General features: G+C 51.2%; 1 protein-coding gene across 2 annotated transcripts in view; it reads left to right on the forward strand.

The window, feature by feature from the left end:
* The window catches only part of SYNE3 (spectrin repeat containing nuclear envelope family member 3), a 99529-nt gene that overhangs the window by 65721 nt on the left and 20804 nt on the right, over positions 1–13004 (forward strand). For both annotated transcript variants that reach the window (XM_087447983.1, XM_087447984.1), the window contains exons 9-15: positions 2714–2896; positions 3884–4027; positions 5114–5248; positions 8313–8474; positions 8614–8786; positions 9241–9370; positions 10885–11043. In XM_087447983.1, the coding sequence (XP_087304109.1) occupies positions 2714–2896; positions 3884–4027; positions 5114–5248; positions 8313–8474; positions 8614–8786; positions 9241–9370; positions 10885–11043 (1086 nt within the window). The remainder of the gene's footprint in view (positions 1–2713; positions 2897–3883; positions 4028–5113; positions 5249–8312; positions 8475–8613; positions 8787–9240; positions 9371–10884; positions 11044–13004) is intronic.

Below are 13004 nucleotides of genomic sequence, written 5' to 3' on the forward strand. Positions count from 1 at the left end.
GGTATGCCATTGTTTATTTAATGTATCCACAATTAAATATTTAGGTTGTTTCCAGTTTTCATTGTCATAATTAATGTATGTTGAATATCTATGTACAGGGATTTTTGTCTCCATTTCTACCATTCTCCTCATTTTGCTGATGAGGGATCAGGGCCAGGGAGAAGTTAGGGTGCTTGTTCAAGATCGTACTACTCAAGAGAGGCAGAGGTGGGGCCAGTACAGTGGGTTATAGACTCTCACCTAATGTCCTTATTTCTGTTTTCATACTGGATCCTGGAAACAGCTTTATGAGGCTTGCAGAACAATTTTATTATTGTCATTTGACTTTTGAGGAAACCAAGTCTCAGGGGAAGCCACTTGCTCAAGGTTGCACAGCGTTAAGTGGCAGGGCTGGCTTTGACCCGGGCCTGTCTAACTCCACAGCAAGTGCTCGCCCTAACAGTGTCATGATTACATTTCTGTCTTGTCCTTCCCACTGGGGTAGAAAACAAACTGGGGCCTCCTTGAGGCCGGGGGGAGAGGTACTGTCTTTCTAGAGTGGGACTCAGGACTTTCAGCACAGGATTTCATGGAGCATTGGGTTGGAACGAGTGGGGCCAGGCCTTTGGTGTGTGCACTTTTGTCCACTGTTTGCTGGTTGGGAGCATGGCCTGCATCACTCCCACAGCCTGCCCACGTGGGATGGACTTCATGGGCCGGGGCTCAAGCTGCCAGCCTTGTCTTTCCTTGACTCGGCTTCTGCATCGAGCCCCAGAGTGGCTATGGATCTGCAAATTTCCTCTAGAACTAGAGCACTGAGCCCCCCAACTTGGGCCTGGCTCTCTCTGACGGCTCTGGGGGAGAATCCTTCCTGGCCTCTTCTGGCTTCTGGTGTTTGCTGACAGTCTTTGGTGTTCATTGGCTTGTACATCCATCACTCCCATCTCTGCCTCTGTCATCGAGTGGACATCTTCTCCCCACGTGTCTTCACATCTTCTGCCCTCTGTGCGTGTGTGTCTGGGTCCAATTTTCCCCTTTTAATAAGGGCACCAGTCGTATTGGATTAGGGCTCACTCTAATGACCTCATTTTTACTTGATTACCTCTGTTAAGACCCTGTCTCCAAATAAGATCTGAGGTAGTGTGTGTGGGGGGGGTTGAGACTTCATTATATCTTTTTAGGGGGACACAATTCAACCCATAACAGCTGGTTAAATAACAACAGCTGAGAAGAGCTGTGTGTTGTTGTGTGTTCACTGTGGGTCATGTGCCACGTTAAATGCTTTCTAGGCATTGTCTTGTTTAAGCCTCATGACAACCCCATGAGCTGGGGTATGACTGACTACCCCCATTCTACAGAGGAGGAAACTGAGGCTGAGTGCTTTAATGAACTACCCAAGGCCTCCCAGCTAGTATACAATCCAAACTCATGATCACAACTCCCCAGCCTGAATTCGTAACCCCCTTGATATTGTGTCTGGGCTTAGTGAAAAGGGGGTGAAGGTGACCCCCTACATACCGAGGCTTGACCTCTGTGTGGCTGATGGCAAAGCACATGCCCTCATCTGCAGGTTACTCCAGCCCAGCTGTGTCGGCCGTGTTTATGCTGCCCTTCGTCCAGGACGCCCTCTACCCTTCCAGGGCTGTTGTCAGTATGGCCTCCTCCGAGGAGCCTTCTCAGATTTCCCCAACCTGGAGTGTCCATCTCTGCCTTGAGCACCCACAGCACTCGGTTGAAGCTGCTTAGGAAAACGATCACTTTCTGCCTTGGACTGCAGTTACCTCCCTGGGTCGGAGTCTTTGTTCTTCCGCTCCCAGCCCCGTGCCTAGCTCAGTGTCTCAGTAACATCATCAGTAAAAATGGAAGGACTCTGGCCAGCAGAAGACAAAACCCTTGGTCCCAGGACCCTGGGCCCTCAGAGCAGCAAGAGATGCTTATCCTAAACAACTGGTTGATCAGCCAGAGGCTGCGGCCGGACCCTGGGCTTTGGGGCAGGAAGAGGGAGTCTTGCCTGGGCATGTGGTCAGGGCAGGCCTCCTGGAGGAGGTGGAGACTGGGCTGTGTAGAGTTCAGGCTGCGTGGGAGCCAGCTGCTCATCACACAAGTCCCTTTTAGGTCCTCTCTTTGCTTGGTGAGCTCCTACACATCACAACTCCACTCTGGTGTCACCTCCTCTGGGGTGCCTTCCTGAATTGCCAGTGATCGTGTCCCATAGGCCCTTGGCCCCCCCAGTATGTCCCAGACACTGCCTGGGGGGTGGCTCACTGCAGCCGGTGATGGGGAATCATTGAGTAGAGGATCATACTGATTTGGTTTGGGTTTAGCTGCAGTGTGGACCATTGATTCTGGGGGGCAGCTGAGGGGCCGTGGGCAGTCAGGAGCTGCTGTGGTCCAGGTGAGCGAGGCTGAGGATATGCGCCATGGTCAGTGGCAGTGGGAATGGAGAGGAGACAGATTTCCGAGACCTGTGGGAGGTAGAATTCTTGCTCGGGCTTTGATGGTAGGATGGATGTGGGGGGTGAGAGAGGAATCTAGTTGACCCTGAAATTCAGGGCCTCCCCGGTGCTTTCCTGCTGTCCTGTCTCTCCTTCTGTCTGCTGCTTCCTCGGAACCCAGCGCCAAGGCGCAGCCTCCTAAGCAGTTGGGGCCAGAACAGGTGTGCTCCTGGTGCTGTCTGCAGGCGTCGTCCTGCCCTGTTGTGCTCTGTGGTTAATGGAGGCCTTGTCTCCCGTAGGCTGCCCTGGCGGAGAGCTCCCGCCTCAAAGAGCAGCTGACGATGCTGCAGCTGAAGAAAGACCTGCTGAGCAGCGTCTTTGGCCAGGAGAGAGCCGCCGCCCTCCTGGAGCAGGTGGCAAGCTCCGTGAGGGACAGAGACCTGCTGCACAACAGCCTCCTGCAGAGGAAAAGCAAACTGCAGGTGAGCATCCCGGGCTGTCTGCTCAGCCCTCGAGCCCGGCCACGGCGCTGGGGCCACCCTTCCCGGGAGGTGGGCGGCCCTGCACTCTAATCTCACTCCAGCACCTGCCACCATGTGGCTCTGGGCATATCCCTTCATCCCCCACAATCTCGGCTCCTCACCTGTAAACTGGGTAGGATTATGGCACCATCCTTCCACCTGGTCTCCTAGACACCTGTCTACTTTCAGCCCCTGCCCCCACATCCCCTGTCTACACTGCAATCAAACTGTACTGTCCTCCGCAGAGAGCCAGGGAGTGTCAGATAAGAAAATGCAGAGACAAACACTTGGAGACTTTAAACCACTGGAGAGCTGGAAGATATTATTACCAGGGACACATTTCTAAAGGACTACACTCAGTCAAAGACGTAACATGGCACGTTGTGGACAGTTTATGCTTTTATGCGACAAATATTTGCCGAGCATTTAATGATGATAATGGCTGTGATCTATGGGGCACCGACAAGGGGCCAGGCACTTGCTAAGAGCTTCACATCCACGATCTCATCTAATCCAAGTAGCAAACACTTAGCAAACATTTTAGGGTTTGCAGGGCAGACGGTCTCTGCTCAGCTACTCAATTCTGCCGCTGCGGCATGAGAGCAGCCGGAAATGCATGCGCGTGGCTGTGTCCAATAAAACTTTATTTACAAAAAACAGGCCTCTGGTGGGATTTGGGGTGTGTGGTAGGAGATGTAGTCTGCCAGCCCCTGTTCTAGAGGGCAGGACAACTGTTATGTGGGGACATTATGGTGACTCTAAGGAGCAGTGTCCAACCCTATCAAGGGCTCCAGGAAGGCTTCCTGGAGGGGGAATGCCTGAGTGAGTATGAGGGGGCCAGGAGAAGGCTGCAGAAAGGGCAGCTGGGTTGTGAGTGTGAGGTTATACAACAGGGCGCCTGTGAGGAAATTTCTTAATGTGTGTGCTGCCCGTTCTGTGTCTCTTCAGAGCTTGCTCGCTCAGTACAAAGATTTTGGGGCTGCTTTCGAGCCCCTGCAGAGGAAGCTCTCGGACCTCCAAGTCAGAGTCCAAGCCGAGAATGGGCTTCAGCGGGACCTTCCTGGGAAACAGGCCCAGCTTTTGAGGTTGCAGGTAAGGGGTCTGTGGGGCCAGAGTTGTCTCTGCTCAGGGGCTCAGCTGCGCCTAGAAGCCACTGTCCTCCTGTGGCATGACCGGCAGAGCAGCAGCCGGCCAGAGCCAGGATTTACACCCTTACTTGAGATCTGACCTTTTGTCTTAATAGAATCTCTGCTGATTCTTATGATGGTTCCTGGCCTCAGCAGGGCCTTTAGCCCTTCCAAATTACTGACTCTTGAGCCTAACAAAATGAGAAGCTATCCTTTTGTTTACTTCAAGGTTACAAAGTCTTGCGTCGATATTTGTTTTTAAAATTGCTTTACCAAGTGTTCCTAATGAGACTAGAGGCCCTAGAGGTTAAATACACCAATGTGAGGATTAAAACTAAATGTTTTAAAACACCTGTAGACTGGGCCGGCCCTGTGGCTTAGCGGTTAAGTGCACGCGCTCCGCTGCTGGCGGCCCGGGTTCGGATCCCGGGCGCGCACTGACGCACCGCTTGTCCGGCCATGCTGAGGCCGTCCCACATACAGCAACTAGAAGGATATGCAGCTATGACATACAACTATCTACTGGGGCTTTGGGGGAAAATAAATAAATAAATAAAATTATAAAAAAATAAATAAATAGATAAAACACCTGTAGACTGTGAATAGGCTGATCATTGATCATTGTTGGCTGGATCAGGAGCTTGCTGGTTTTTAAAATGCATGTGATACAACACTTATCTTTCTAAAACCCAAACACAGCTCGTAGATAAATTGAGAGTGTTGTTTGGAAAATATTAAAAACGGTGTATTTGGGTCTTTAAAGTTGGGATGTGAGTCTTCATAACGAGGGGCGCTCATCATGTAAGAGTCCAGACAAAAGTTTGTTCCCAGAGGTGCCTTCTGGTCTTGAGCAGTTTATTTTCATGGTGTCTCAGAATATTTGCATCTCATTTTTAAAATTCTCACCTGCCCTGAGAGTGGGCCCATCAGAAGGCCATATGGTGCAGCTGCTGGGGAGGAGGAGCCCCACCACCCCGGGACCCTCCCATCCCTCCCACTCAGAGCCCCCCCGCCAAGAGTAGATACCCCCTCATTCCTTCCTCCACTGCAGGGGCTGCAGGAGGAGGGGCTGGACCTGGGGATGCAGGTGGAGGCCGTGAGGCCTCTCGTCCAGGGGAACCCCAACCACCAGCACAAAATGGACCAGCTCTCCGCCGAGTACCAGGCCCTGCAGAGGTCTCTGGAGGTAAGGGGCCGACGGAGGGCCTGTGCTGTGCCAGAGATCCCTGGAATCCGACACTCCTGGGGACTTTCTCCCTCTTCTCTCCCTTCATTGCTTCTTTTTCTTTCTCCTTTCCTTTCTTCCCTTCCTCATTCATTCAGCAGATACTGAGTGCCTTCTGTCTGCCTGTCAGTGTTTTGCCTAAGATTGGAGGCAGCATGAGGGGGACAGCCAAGGCCCCTGCTCTCCCTGGGGTTCCTTCTAGTGGGGAGATGGACAGAGTCAGCAAGCCAACAAGTAAATAGACAATTCCACGTGTGCCAGGAGTCAAAGGACAGATCAGGGGCCTCTTCTCCTAACAAGAGCCAGGCAGGCAGTGGGCTGGTCATCTTTGCTGCCTGAAGACCAGGCTGAAAGTTGTGTCCTGGTGGCCGAGAGCCTCATCTGCAGTGCCCTCTGGTGGCCACCTGTGTCCGCACAGGATGGATTCCTCTGCCAGCAGTGGGAATGAGCTGAGGCTCCTTCCAAAGCAGCCCAAGGACAAGTTGAAATGCAGGCTCCGGGCCCCACCCTGACGCGGATTCTGATGGAGTCCTGGGTCTGCTTGTCACAGTTCCCCCGGGAATGCCAAGCCGGCTCTCAGGCAGCCACGCCTCAAGCAAACTCAGTGTAAGGCAATGTTCTCCACCCTACTGGGCCCTGCGTGCCCTATTTTAATAACAAGTACTCTTAACATCCTCTTTGCAATCCTGAAATTCATAGATCGTATAAGTCACTCATACCATCTAAAAATTTAATATAATGCCGTTTCTGTAATAGAAAGGAGAAATAAAAAGAAAGTAATTATCATAATGTCTTTCGATATGTAAATGTTCCCCGATGGCCACACCAAAGACATGAGGAGGTGGTCAGAACACACCCTCTCTACGTGACACCCACAAATGCCGAGTCACGTGGCACAGCTGCGCCTCTGGTGATGAGATTTACTGAAATGTGCACAGCCCTTGGTAATGTTTCAGTCAAACCAAAGCGCAGTCTGCCATCAGTTTACAAAATAGATGCATTCCTGGACAAGACAGCATGTTTATTAAAACTCCAGAAACCTCTGGTGTTTGTATGTTAACTGGAGTAAGATGCAAAGCTTGAGTCCCAATATACAGGTCATGAGAAAACCTGTGGGATGTGGCGCAGTTCTATGTTGTGGACTGTCTGTGGCAGAGTGGGATGGCAGCACCCATCACTGTCACTGCATCTGCTGTATCACCCCCTCCCACCCCATCATTATCACAGCCACCAAAACCCCCGGGGGGTTTCCAGGAAACCTGGCTCCACTTGCGGAGACCCATTGGTCTGAGTGAGGCGTAAGGTCTAGATGAATTCATTTAATTCCATTTAATGAATTAGCAGCTCGTGGTCTCAAGGTGGAGGCAGGGGGCATAGAGACATAGGAATCCTGTCCCTGCTTCTGAGGAGCCCGCAGAGCCCATAGAAGCAGCAACTGTCAGCTTTAATGCCCACATCAAATCATGAGCCAGACTGATCGTGATAATAGTTAGAAGAGTTAACCGAGCATCATTAGGGGCTGCAAAATAGTGATATTCCAATTCTGTCACACTTCTTTATTTATGGTTTAGATACCTCTTTAAAGAAGTATTGCCATTCTTTTATTATTTTGTACTCAGGGCTTTTTCAGTCTCGTAAGTTCTAATAAGTCCACCCCCCAGCCCAGGCAATCTTCCTGTTCCCCTGGGAGCATGTACGACACCAAGCAACAGGGGCCATCGAAAGCATTGGGTCTGATGTTGGTGCACCGGGGACAGGAGGGGACAGTGGTAGTGACAGCGCAGAGAAGAGGATTTTAGAGAATTTTCCAGGCCCTGGTCAATGGTTTGTGGAGGACAGATGCACTGCACTCTCTCTGTGTCCCCAGCTCCTCGGGGGCCTGGCATCCCGTGGTGTCAGCCAGTGTCTGTGCAGTGCAGGAAGGCAGGGACCCCACAAGGACCTCAGCTGAGGATCACAGCACGAGAGGGGACGACAGACACTGGGGTCTGCCTGGCCCGTGGTGGGCTGAGGGGGAGGGCCTCCAAGGGTCCCAGGCTGGGTGACCATGAGGATGGAGAATGGCTGCTCTGCTGGATACAGAGCCCACCTTTCATGGAGACAGAGAACAAGGCCCTGATTGACCCAGGGGAGGGGACAAAAAGCAAGACTATTTTTAAAAACTTTTTATCAAACTATAATCATACATAAAAGTGGACATCTAAAAGAGCAGCTTGATAAATTTTTAATAACTGACTGCATCCGTGTTACCAGCACCCAGATCATGAAACAGAACAATACCAGCCCCTCATGTGCCCTACAGCCACTGCCCACCACCTCGAGACCTGACAGTAACCTGACCTTCAACTTGGAACAGCATAGGTTGGGGTTGCCTGATTTTATACATTATTTAAATTGAATCGGACAGAGTGTTTCTTTTGTGTCTGCCTTCTAGCTCTCCATGTGATGGTTGTAAATTCATCTAATGGTGCATTAGACTGTTGTGTGGATTGCTCCTTCTTGCTGCTGTAAAATATTCCATTATGTGAATATACCTCAACGTGTTTATCCATTCTCCTGTCGGTGGTCTCTGGGCTGGTTTCCAGCTTGGGGCTATTACAAGCAACACCACACACACGCCTTTTGTGAAGATATGTTCGTATCCATCGAGTATCCACCCAGGGGTGAAATGGTTGGGTCGTAGGATGCCAAGTCCAGTTTTGGTAGATACCAACGTATGGTTTTCCCAAGTGGTTGTGTTAATTTATACCCACGCTGGTGGTGGACCAGAGCTCGGACTGCCCACACCCTCCTCCAGACTTGGAACTTTCCATAAAAGTAAACCAGAGCTGATCTTCCTGGGGTAAATTCCTTGCACTGTGGAGCAGGGAAGACCAGCCTGTCGTGTTCCTGTGGGGTTGGGAGCCCTGGGGCCATTTTGCCCCAGGGCCTGGACAGATCTGGGGGTCCTGCGGGGTGGGGCAGCCCAGGGTCTCAGCCTCGGCCAGCACTCAGGGTGCCCTGGCCCCCCGGGGCTGTGCTGCAGGACCTCGTGGACAGGTGCCGGCAGAGCGTGCAGGAACATTGCACCTTCAGCCACGAGCTGCTGGAGCTGCGACAGTGGATCGCTGTGGTCACTCAGAAGCTGGAGTCACACCGGGGGGACACAGGCCCGTGGGATGCCCAGTCCCGAGAGGTCGAAGTGGAGGTAAGTGGGCTTTCCCACAGAGATGCTGATTTCCTCCCCTCCATCCTGAAAAGCAGGCTTGAGAGGCCAGAGCGCCACATTAGGGAGCAAAGACCCCCTCCCCAGGACCTCACTGTGCGTGTATGTGTGTGTCCTGCAGAGGCTGCTGGCTGAATTCCCAGAGAAGGAGGCCCAGCTGCCCCTGATCAAAGCGCACGGCTGGCTGGTGATGGAGAAGTCTTCTCTGGAGGGGGCTGCTGTGGTCCAGGAGGAGCTGGAGGAGCTGGAGGTGTCGTGGCAGGCCCTGAGGCTGCTGGAGGAGAGCCTGCTGAGGTGAGAGGGTCTCCTGGCCCTGAGCCTGTCTGGGACAACACGCCCTTCCCATCCAGGGGAGGGCTCAGTGGTGCTCCTAGAACAGATGGCTGGGGTTCTGCTGTGCGCCAGGCGCCTCTGGGCATCTCCAGTCTAGCCCAATTGGTAATTCTAGCAGGGGCAGGAGGAGCAGGCAGATGGCCCAGCTTGGGAGTTAGCCTCCGGCCCATTCTGACTCGGGCCTCAGCTGTGTCAATGGGTACATGCACCTTAATGATGGTAATGTGAGTCTCAGGTAGGAAACTGGAAACGCACGTGCCTTGGGAACATTCTGACAAACCTGAAGGACAGACACCGCCTTGTGAAGACCAGAATCTTCCTCCCGCTCCACGATGCTCAATTCTATTACTTCTCCCACGACCTGGTGAGTCCCCATCGCATGACCGCATTGACTGGGCAAATTTTGTCTTCTCAGCCTCATCAGAAACCAGCAGCTGCAGAGGACAGAAGTGGATTCAGGGAAGAAAACGATTTTCACCAACAACATCCCGAAGACTGGATTTCTCATCACGCCCACGGATCCTGTTCCCAGGCATCGCCGTCAGGTGAGTCTGTCTAGAGGGGTTCTGAGGAGAGGCCAGGTCCCTAGTCAAGTGATGGGGGAGGGGGTCTCCAGCAAAGCCCCCTCTGCGCCTGGGGCCATGTGCGCAGCTCCTGACAGCCACATCCCCCGTCTCGGCTGAGCCTGCCCCTGCTGTGGCCCAAGGAACACTCATGCCACTGGACAGAGGGACTCAGAGACCCCAGACCCAGGCCCCTGGGGAAGGTCACTGTCCTCCCTTGGGCAGACAGGCCCTCACCCTCAGAAACCCCGGCAGCCACCCCTGCGGCGCGGGGAGTCTCGGGGTTGGAGGCTTCCTGCTGGCCCCAGATGGAAACTGAAATCACACAAGACGGGTATTTTTTTGTGTGCCATAATTTGTGTTGTATTTTGTAAAAAGAACTAATCTAACTACGTGGTATCATCCATCCCTTCCCCTCACTGCCTTTAAAGAAAGGAACAACACTGAAAAAAATTCATTCCTTGTTCTTCAAAGACAACACATCAATTCATTCATTCTCCCATTCCTTCTTTTATTTCTCCCTCCAAAAAGCACTTAGTGAGTGTTACTACGTTCTGAGGACTGTGCTCGGAACTGGGACACAGCTGTGAGTAAGACAGACACACCTCCAACCCTCAGAGAACATAGAATCCAGCACAGAGCTTTTCAGATTATAATGTGCCTTCACATCATATTAAAATGCAGATTCCCATTCAGTAGGTCTGGGGTGGGGCCCATGATTCTGCATTTCTACAAGCTCCTAGGTGATGCCTATGCCTCGGAGTACATTTTGAGGAGCAAAGAAGTGGGAACCACAGGCCATTAAATAAAGGTTTACAAAAAGCAGAGGGGCCGGATGCTATGGGAGCCTGCTGCAGAGTGATTGACACCCAGTTCTGGGGTAGCAGAGCCCTCCCAGGTGAAATGAAACGTCAGGGGAATCCTCATGGCTGAGTAGGGGTGAGGAGAGGAGCCGAGGGAGATGCGTTCCACGCAGAGGAGACAACGTGGGCAGAGACCCAGAGGGAGAGAGCACAAGTGCCAGGGACCAAGACGTGTCTCTGGGCTCGGGCTCAGAGAACGGGGAAGGCAGCACACACTGCAGAGTCAGCAGAGCCAGCACCTGAGGCTCTCAGGGCGCAGCAAGGAGAGTGAGAAGCCACCAAGGTGTGTAAGCGGGGGCTCAGATGAATGGACTTGCATTTTAGACAGATCATTCTGGCCACAGAGCCTGGAGGGGGACAAGAGTGGCAGAAAGGTGACCACTGTTATAGCCATCCTGGTAAGGGATGATGGTGGCTGCCACCAGGAGACCAGGGAGGTGGCATTGAGGAATGTCTTTGGCCCCTAAACACGGCCACATTGAGTAGAGCCACACAGTTTGTCCCCCGAGGCCTGTCTCATCACCTTTTGGGCATCCTCATCCCCGCCCTCTGCCTCAGATGGAATCCCCAGGACGTGTGGCCAGGGGGTTGTTTTCCCCTCTGATGCTTGGGCCATGCTGTGCACTCCTGCAGGCAGATCTGCTCCAGGAAGAAGGCAGCCGTGAAGATTTCTCCCTACTCCTGAGGAACTTTGAGCAGTGGTTGCAGCTGGAAAATTCCAAGCTGGTTAGAATCATCGCCATGAGAACTGCCACAGCCAAAGACTTGAGGACCAGAGAAACAAGGCTGCAGGTGTGTTCCCTTGCCCGGAGGGTTTGCGCTATAGAGGTGTTTTTCACCAGTGAGTTTTTCAAAAAAAAAAGTGTACATACATAGTTCATAAGCTATTCTTGCTTGTGTATAAATCATGGTTTTTAAAATTTTTTGGTTCAGATATTTTAGAACTTTAGAAGAGCCATTCATTCATTCATGAATTCAGCCTACTTCTGTATTCGCCAACTTGGAAAATATCACCACTGATCAGGACTCCTCTAATCAGTTAGCTGTTGCTGGGTAACAAACCATCTTAACAATTTGTGGCTTCAAAGAGCAACTGTTTATTTAACTCATGATTCTCAAGGTTGGCAGTTTAGGCTGAGCTCAGCTGGGCAGTGTTTCAGGTCTTGGCTGGGCTCCCTTATTTGCCCTCAGTGGTAGGTCACCTGGGTGGCTCTACTTCTGGGGGTTGGTGGGCTGTTGGAGATGAGCTGAGATGGACCACACATCTCTTACCCTCCTGTGGGACAGCCCGGCCTTCTCGTAGCAGAGGCAGGGTCTAAGAGAGCAAGTGGGAGCATGCAAGGCCTTTTGATGCCTAGAGTAGGAGCTGGCACAGCGTTACTTCCCCTGTGTTCTGTTGGACAAAGAAAGTCACAAGGCCAGCCCAGATTCAAGAGGAGGGAAAACAGACTCCACCTCTTGATGGGAAGAACTGCAAAGTCATATTACAAAGGACATGGACCATGGTAGGGAAGGGGGACAGGGGAGTCATGGCCATTTTTGCAATCCATCTACCACAAATCTTTCTCCTTCTCTCCCACATCTAATTAGCCTGAAGCCCTCCTTGATTCCACCTTCTGTAAATTTTTTGTTTCTGTCCCCTCTCACTACCACTGTCTTAGTCTAGGCCTTTACCACTGTTGACCTTGGTTATGGCAATAGCCTCCCAGCTGGCCTCCCTTCTTCCTGTTGGGCCCCCATCCAGGTCATGGCTCGTTCTGCAGCCAGAGTGACCCTTCAGAATTGCAAGTCTGACCTTGTCCTTCCCCTGATGAAAACCTTTCAGTCTAGTGTTCAACCCCCCGAGTTTATCGCACAAGGCCTTTCTCAACCAGGCTGCAGCCTACCTCTCTTTTTCCTTATTCTTCTGCATTTTCATTATGATATGTTGGAGTTTGAATTTCTTTTTATTTTTCTTCTTGGGATTCATCTGGATTCTTGAATCTGTGGTCTAGGGTCTTTCTGGAAAATTCTCCATTATTTCTCAAAACATCACCTCTGCCTTGTTCCCTTTCTCTTCGTCTTCTGTGATGTCATTTAAACGTATGTTATTCCTTCTCACTGTGTGCTTTATATCTCTTACCCTCTCATGTATTTTTCATCCTTTTGTCTTTTCATATTGTTTTCTGGATAGTTTTTTCTAACCCACCTTCCCCTTTACTAATTCTCTCTTTAGCTGTGCCTCACTTGCTATTATGCATATCTAATAAGTTCTTAATTTATTATATGGTATTTATCAGTTCTAGAATTTTTACCTGTTTCTTTTAAAGATTTGCTGTGTCACTTTTCATAGCTTCTAGATCTGTACTGAAATTTTTAAGCTTGTCTTTTAATTCTTCAAACACAGTGCATATAGCTGTTTTACAGAGTGTGTCTGATAATTCCAATATCTCAAGTTATTTTAGGAATGTTTCTGCCTGTTCTTGGTCTTGGTGTCTTGTATGTGTATGGCTGCTTTAATTATGTGCTGGACATAGTGTTTGACAAAATAGGGGTAAGAGTTATTTGATATTTAGGATCATCTCTTCTCCAGAGGGGATTTTGTTTGCGACTGCCAGGCAAGTGGGGGCTTTATCATTTGGGAACCACCAAATCCACGTTCAAAGCTTGAGGCTCCCTGGACCCCTGAGATGACTTGGAGCTGGGCTGCAAATCCACATGGGCCCTAGTTTACTTCTGAATCACCCTTTGGAGGCTCAGCTAAGCGGGGAGTG

Source organism: Ceratotherium simum, chromosome 24, assembly GCF_057802395.1.
Source record: "Ceratotherium simum simum isolate JZ-2026a chromosome 24, ASM5780239v1, whole genome shotgun sequence".
In the NCBI taxonomy this organism is placed as follows: domain Eukaryota; kingdom Metazoa; phylum Chordata; class Mammalia; order Perissodactyla; family Rhinocerotidae; genus Ceratotherium; species Ceratotherium simum.